Raw genomic sequence first — 7,332 nt, 5'->3', positions numbered from 1 at the left:
CTGGACAAGCTAAATACTACTAGTTAGGGTTAGCTGTGTAATGCAATCTGGCCAACTAGCCATATTTGGAAATATGCTGAGGACTTTTAGAAATGCTTTTCTTTTGCACATAAGAGACAGCTACAGTTGGTATTACTTTCTTCTTATTGTCTGCAGTGTGGCTGTTATAATTATCCCAGTGACAGCCACTTTGAGACACTGGCAGAGGTCAGGAGAACGAGTTGGCATACGGCTAAGCTGCCAGGCTCACGTCCACAGCTGCCTGCTTCAGTGCTGCTTATGCGAGGAAATTAAACCTTTATTTAAGCCATTGTTAGTCACATTTTGCTGTTGCTTGCAGCCAAAAGCATTCCTAACTAATACAGGCATAAATTAGAGGCTTGTACACACACACATTCTTACACGTTGATATATATTATTTACTTTATTTTCCATGCCTAACCAAAACTTCAGACTATTCTAGACTCCGGTTGTGGCGAAAAATAAGGAAAAGTGGAAAATGGCCCGCTTTGTTATCACCAACTCCAGTGATACCCACAGCACTCGATTTCCCTTGTATCCATTCTGCCCTTGCCTGTGTTTTAAATAACAAATGAAGTCAAGAAGGGAGAAAAAGGTTGAGGAGAAAGAGAAATGCCGAAGCGGGTCACGCCGGAGGTTGGGTTGTAGGGAAGACTGGGGGAGACTGAGAATCGTTGGTTGTGGCTTGCAGAGCACCGCTGGGAGGGCGTCCAGCGAGTTACAGCACTGGTCACGTGCTGGAAAGAAACGTCTAAATCTTAATCCATCGCTGTGCATTCCTGTGTATTTCGGACCAAGACCACCATTGCCTGTGTCTCTTTGGCAAACCAGGTTTCCTTAACATGCAAGAGATCGTTCTCGCCCCCACACCTACCACCTCCTTCCTTTAGGAAGACGAAAGGAGAAACCATTCTTCTTCGTGAGAGGTTAGGACGGCTTTTCCCAGAACGTATTGCCTGTGTTCGGGCTCATACACCATCTAACGAGCACACGATCTTTAACAGTCTGACCTTCTACTACGCAGATGTGGAACGATGTGGAAAAATGCTCAGCCTGTTCTTCCTTGCAGAGACCGATGCTATGGCTTTGTCTATCCTTCTCTTCCTCATTGTTTCTAATTGTATCATGTGTGTCTGTTTCCCGACACTGCATCACATTATAATACAATTTAGTAGTAGTAGCATGCACCCTTAGTCTTTTTCGAACAGGTCAACAAAATTCCCTCTTTGCTGTGGTTATCTCCCATAGTCTTTTGTTTGTTTATTTTTTCTTAGTATGCCTGCTCCTTTTTGACCGACTTCTGGTTCCCTACCACCGCCACCTCTTCTTATGTGTGTGTTTTTAGAATCAGTCCCTTACTTTAGGGAGGAGCCACGTAAGACAGCTTCGAGGAGCCTCCCTCTCAGGCCTGAGGACTGGAAGAAAGTCAAGGATTCTTAAGTTAGAAAATTCAACGGCATCGTTGGAATTCGTGCCGATTATCATTCAGTCTCTGATTTTAAAACGTATACACGCTTCGGTTTTTTTGTTCTTAAGGATTCTAAACTGGTTTTCTTCTTAAAATTCTTACCGCTCGTGTTCTCCAGAATCTTCAGCTACTTGGAGCTACAGCCATCGAGGATAAATTACAAGATCAAGTGCCTGAAACCATAGAAACTCTGATGAAAGCAGACATCAAAATCTGGATTCTCACAGGGGACAAGCAAGAGACTGCCATTAACATTGGTAATTCGCCTAACTCGAGCGTTAAATCGTGGTGCTTTTTAATAGGTTGATGCGTTTTTTAATTTTTTATTTTCAATTATGGCTGTAGTAGTTGTACTTATTTATGGGGTACATGTGGTATTTTTATACAAGCAAATAATGTGTAACGATCAAATTAAGGTTGATATATTTTGGAAGATGGATCTGAGACGTTTCAAGATTTGAAAGAGTTGGTGTTGCAGGATTCCAGATTTATAATAATACTAGGCTTCCTGTTTACTTATGGCCCCAGGACGCCTTTAAAGTTGCAGTGGTTTTATATCCAGCTAAACTTCAGCTCTTGCAATCGCACGATGCCTCCTCTCATCTTTGCGTCTCCTTCTACTCCACGTTCTGTCCATGAGCGGCACAGGTAGATAACGTTTCTGCAGTTGGTTGTGAAAATCTGGAGATTGGGCTTATGGCAGACTTGTGCATTGACACTTCCTGATGTGACCAAAGAGACAAAGGAAGGAAGAAGGTTGCCAGTTTGCACTCATTCTAGAGTTAACTTCAGTTTTTTAGAGAGAGTTTATTTTAGCCCGGGCTGCCGTAACAGAATACCACGGACTAGGTGACTTAAATAACAGAAGTTTATTTTCACACAGTTCTGAAAGTTGGAAGCCCAAGATCAAGGTGCCTGCAGGGTCGGTTTCTGGTGAAGCCTCTCTGTGTCCTCACGTGGCCTTTGCTCTGTACGCGTGCATTCCTGGCGTCTCTGCCTCCTCTCATGACAACACTGGTCCTCTTGCATCAGAGCCCTGTCCTGGTCCATTTGGGGGCTACTCCAAAATACCATAAAACCAGGTGGCTTATGAACAACAGAAACTTACAGTTGTGGAGGCTGGAAGCTCAAGGTCAAAGCCTTGGCAGATTTGGTATCTAATGGAGGCCACCTTCCTCGTTCGTGGATGGCTCCCTTCTGACGTGGTAGAAGGGGCAAGGCAGCTCTCTGGGGCCTCTTTTAGAAGGGCACCAATTCCAATCCCTTTCATGAGGTCTCGTGACTAGTCACTTCCCAAAGACCTCACCTGCTCCCCTCATCACACTGGTGGTTAGGTTTCAACGTACGAACTTTGGAGGAACACAAGCATTCAGACCCATAGCAGGCCCCATCCTTGCAACCTTGTTTATTCTTAGGAACCTCCTTAGAGGCCCTGTATCTAAACATAGTCACTCTGGGGGTTAGAGCTTCAGCGTATGAATTGGAGGGGCAGGGACACAATTCAGTCCGTAACAGACGTGTTCCTGAGAAGAAAGTTAGTATTTGGTGTTAGAAGACTGTAGTGTCAGTGATATACCCCCCAAAAAACCACTCTTTTTTCCCCCAAATTCGGTGATCAGCATGAGCGCTGTAAACCCTGATACAGATTCAGCCTTTTGATATTCATCATGTATATTCATAGAAAACTCCCCAACGTTGGGAAAAAAACATTTCGGAGACGTTCACACCATGAAACTACATTTTCAGAAAGTCATTTTTAAGTGTTCTCTGTTTTTAAAAATATAGCTAATTTTATTTTAGGAGTGTTAGCACTCTGTCTAAGGTGTCCTATAAATACAGGTCTACTGCAAATTTATACTAAATTGATGTTATTAATAAAAAATTAATTTTTGTTTTAAAAAAAGTAGCCAGTAGAACTTTAAATGGTGGTGGTGGAGACCAGTGGCTCCAAGAGATAACTGCCCTCCTGCTCCCTTCTCTGGAAATGATCGTTGGCGCATCTTTTACTCCTCATGTTGCTCATCACGAAGGGCATTGCGTGGGCATCTGTCAGCTTTCAGGACGTTGAGAATCCTTACGGCAATCTCTCTCCGTATTTTTTATCCGGATAGCATTAACAGCCCAGATGTTGTCCTTGTAACATATCCCTTGTTTAGCAAGCAAGAGCGTTTCATTTTTAACTTATTATAAACCTGGAAAACAGCTGGCTGCCATCACTCTTAATGAATCCATCTTTAGATATTTTGTTAGTACGTGCTATTGCTTTAACGTCGTTGTAGGTTTTCTCTGGAGAAATTAATTATATCAACTCGTTTACTCTGTTTGGACGTAGGGCACTCCTGCAAACTTTTGAAGAAGAACATGGGAATGATTGTTATAAATGAAGGCTCTCTTGATGTAAGTAAAATTATGTTTTTTTTTTTAAACCTCCTTTAATAAGTTATCTCGTAGCATTTTATTTCATATTCGGATAGCTGTGGATATAGTTTATCTTCCTGCGGTTAAAAGATCCCTTCTCACCATTGTTCTTTAACATAATGTGCACTATTTTGAACCACGTTGAGGTAAGTTGATTCAAGCTTCACATCTGTGACAGTTACAAGAAATTGCTGGACGATTTGCTTAATGTCATGAGACAGAAAAGCCACTTTACAAAAGCGTTATGTCAGGAGGTTGCCAAGTGACTGCAGCTGCTCGTATCTGGGTATTTTGTATATTAAGCGTTTTATGTCTGCCTTAACTTCCAGTGTTGATGTGTATTTTGACCCTTAAAAAAATGGTGAATGCTATCAAACACACAAAATAACCATTCCTAAAAGGACAGGTTTTTTTTAATGTCCCAACTTCTGGGATGAAATTTAAATTCCTGGGATATCTTTTTTCATGGCTACGATCACCTGTGGTTATATTTGGGGAAGGGGGAAGGATTTGTTAGGAATACAGTATAAAATAGAAGTGAAAAAAAAATAATATGTAGGTCAAATGACCGGTAACTATTTTAAAGTAATTTAAGGTGGAAGACAGAACCAGAGAAGTGATTATACAACGGCTTGAAATAGTCCCTGTGATGCAGAGAGCAGAGCGGAGAACACCTGATAGTTAGGGATGCTGGTGAGGCCGAGAGGCCGGCCACGTAAAAGGGACAGTGTTTATGCCTTTGTCAGTGACGTGGGTTACAGGCGATGCGTGGCTTTCCCTACACTTGGAGGAAATCAGAGACAGGACCTATGATGATAAAGCAGAAACAGGGCAAGCTGCACTGGATTTGAGATGGGCTCCTCCTTACCTAGATTTAGGCTTTCACCCTGCATAGCGTCGGTAGCATTTGCTGCTTTTGTTTTTTTCCGTTCTATCATTTCCTCCAAACTTTGGATAAACACGTTAAGTGCGTTAGATATCAAGAAGCATAAATAGTAATCTCAGGAAAAAACCAGAAGCGAAATACCAAAAATATTCAGTGTGTTGTTAAGACAGCAGCACGTATTCTCATTTTGAGGTTTCTAAGTTGGTAACTCAGTAAACACCTGGAAGTTACTCGCACTGCCTGTTTCTGCTGAGGCAAACGTTGACAGGAGCCTCAAGTCGAATACTCGGTTTCAGTGAAAGCGGGGACGGAGTCTGGTCTCTGGTCTCGGTTTACCATCCTCTCTCAGTGCCCAGCAAATCGCCTAGCGTAGGAAGTACTCTATCAATATTCGAGAAGTGAGTCACTGAGCACTTTTAAATTAAGAGGTTCCCTTTTTAAAAAAGTTTTAAAAAGTTGCATATCAGTTTTAAATTTGGTAGTACTCGATCATATCTGATATTGTAAAAGTGAGGCGGTTAAAAATCTCCTTGGCAATGCAGGTAGCAGTTTGGTGATTGCAGGCAAACACGGTGGCTAAATGGACTAACACCGATTCGTGCAGCCCCGGAGGGCCAGGCTTTCTCACGCGGCCGTCTGGGGAAGGTTTTTCTCCCAGGGAGTTAAGTGGTGACTTTACAAATCTGACTGTTCGGGGTCAGACCTGCTGGGGCGCGCTCATTTGTTTCTCAGCGGGAAAGGAAACATCACTTTGCATAGCTCTTTCCAATCTCGTGTCGTAAAATCCACTGCTGAGGTTTCAGGCAAATCGTTAGATGTGCAAGAGTGCCAGTAGGTAAATGACGATTTATTTTTTCATTGCTATGGGAAAGAAAAGCATCCAATCTATGCTCAAATTGTACTGATGGAGAATAAGATAGGGGATTATCATTCCATCAGCATAAAGAATAAATAACATTTAAGTAATAAACTTAGGAACATAATATCTTAGGAAATAAATTGTGAATGCACATTGTTTCAAGTGTCAGATTTTAAGGAGTGTATTCAAATTATTCTGTGCATAGCACAGTGGTTAAGAGAGCACAGTTCTGCCCCAGCCTGACGGGGGGCGGGGGGTGACCCATAGCAAATTAAAATCAGCTTCTCTGAGCCACGGTTTTGCTGCCTACAAAGTTAGGAGAATGTTACCTTTGGCGTGCGGTCGGTATAATTAGCACAGTGCATGACACATGTAAAAAGAGTTGTTATGAAATTTTGTAGAAAGGATGGAGCTTCAATAGCTTATAAGTTGTTTTGCATAATGATCATTTTTATGAAAGATACGTTATTTCTCCATCTTTTCATATTTTCCCTAAGGTAGCAAGTTGTAACTGTGGGTTCTGTTTCATACAAATGGTACATACCGAACGTTTTACTGTTCAAATTTTCTACCGAAGTCGTATCTCTTATGTTGAACGTTTATAAAGTATAGCATTTGATGCTCTTAAAATTTCAAATAGAAAAGCCTTCCGCCTGGTGATCGTGGTAATGGAAATCTTTGTCTTCCCATAATCTAGATCATCACAAAAAATATGCTACTGGGCTTTCCAATTTTCTCTCTTTGGGGTTTAATATGATTATCCTTCTTGAAAAAATAATAGCTCTTCAGCACTTTTTAAAACCGTTAAATAAATCCATAAAGCCAAACTACAGTTCAGAATATACAGAAACAGAAGGGAAGTCTTGCTCTACAGACCTATCATGGAAACCTGACAGGTTTTTCTGCCCCTCTCTGTTCCCAATTCTTTCATGTCAAGAGCAGCACCCCCTGCCAAGGTGTTGGCAAAGCGGGATTTTCTTACCCAGTTTACCCACTAGGCTCTTATAAAATATTGTCAGTGTCAACCAAAGAGTTTCTTAGGTAGAAAGCTGGATTGTATTTTATTTTTACTTAGAAAGTAAGAATTTCACAGGTAAGTGTCATTAAGAATACTCTGGCTGGGCACAGTGGCTCACGCCTGTAATCCTAGCACTTTGGGTGGCCGAGGTGGAATGATCACTTAAGGCGAGAGGTTTGAGACTAGCCTGGACAACATAGCAAGACCCCATCTCTACAAAAAATTTAAAAATTAGCCTGGTATGGTGATGCATGGCTGTAATCCCAGCTACTCAGGAGGGTGAGGCAGGAGGATTGTTTAAACCCAGGTGTTGGAGGTTGCAGTGAGCTGTGATCATGCCACTGTCCTCTACCCCGGCAACTGAGCAAAACCCTATTTCAAAAAAAAAAAGAATCATCTAAAGTTGATCAAAACCTATTAGATATTTGTAATAAGTAGATAATTTAGATAAACTATGTAAGTTTTTATTTTTATTTTGAACCACTTTATTAGGAATTCTGATTATGCTCTTGGTATAAAACATTTCGTTAAGCATCTACAAGGCAGGAATTCCAAAATACTGGCTTGAAGGATAATTGTACTTCTTCCCTAACTCCACACTAATGCCCAAAAAATACCCCACAAACTTCTCAGAAACCCCTTCTACTTAAATCATCTATGTC

The 7,332-nt window shown here is 41.4% G+C and overlaps 1 protein-coding gene across 1 annotated transcript in view; it reads left to right on the top strand.

Moving 5' to 3' along the window:
• The window catches only part of ATP8A1 (ATPase, aminophospholipid transporter (APLT), class I, type 8A, member 1), a 272,471-nt gene that overhangs the window by 153,534 nt on the left and 111,605 nt on the right, over positions 1 to 7,332 (top strand). The window contains exons 21-24 of the mRNA XM_012648479.1: positions 727 to 770; positions 1,428 to 1,492; positions 1,608 to 1,746; positions 3,822 to 3,886. Coding sequence (XP_012503933.1) covers positions 727 to 770; positions 1,428 to 1,492; positions 1,608 to 1,746; positions 3,822 to 3,886 — 313 coding nt within the window. The remainder of the gene's footprint in view (positions 1 to 726; positions 771 to 1,427; positions 1,493 to 1,607; positions 1,747 to 3,821; positions 3,887 to 7,332) is intronic.

This window comes from Propithecus coquereli, unplaced genomic scaffold, assembly GCF_000956105.1.
Source record: "Propithecus coquereli isolate 6110/MARCELLA unplaced genomic scaffold, Pcoq_1.0 Scaffold288, whole genome shotgun sequence".
Classification (NCBI taxonomy): domain Eukaryota; kingdom Metazoa; phylum Chordata; class Mammalia; order Primates; family Indriidae; genus Propithecus; species Propithecus coquereli.
The sequence above is the reverse complement of the archived record's forward strand: the minus strand, read 5'-3'. Positions and strand labels throughout refer to the sequence as shown.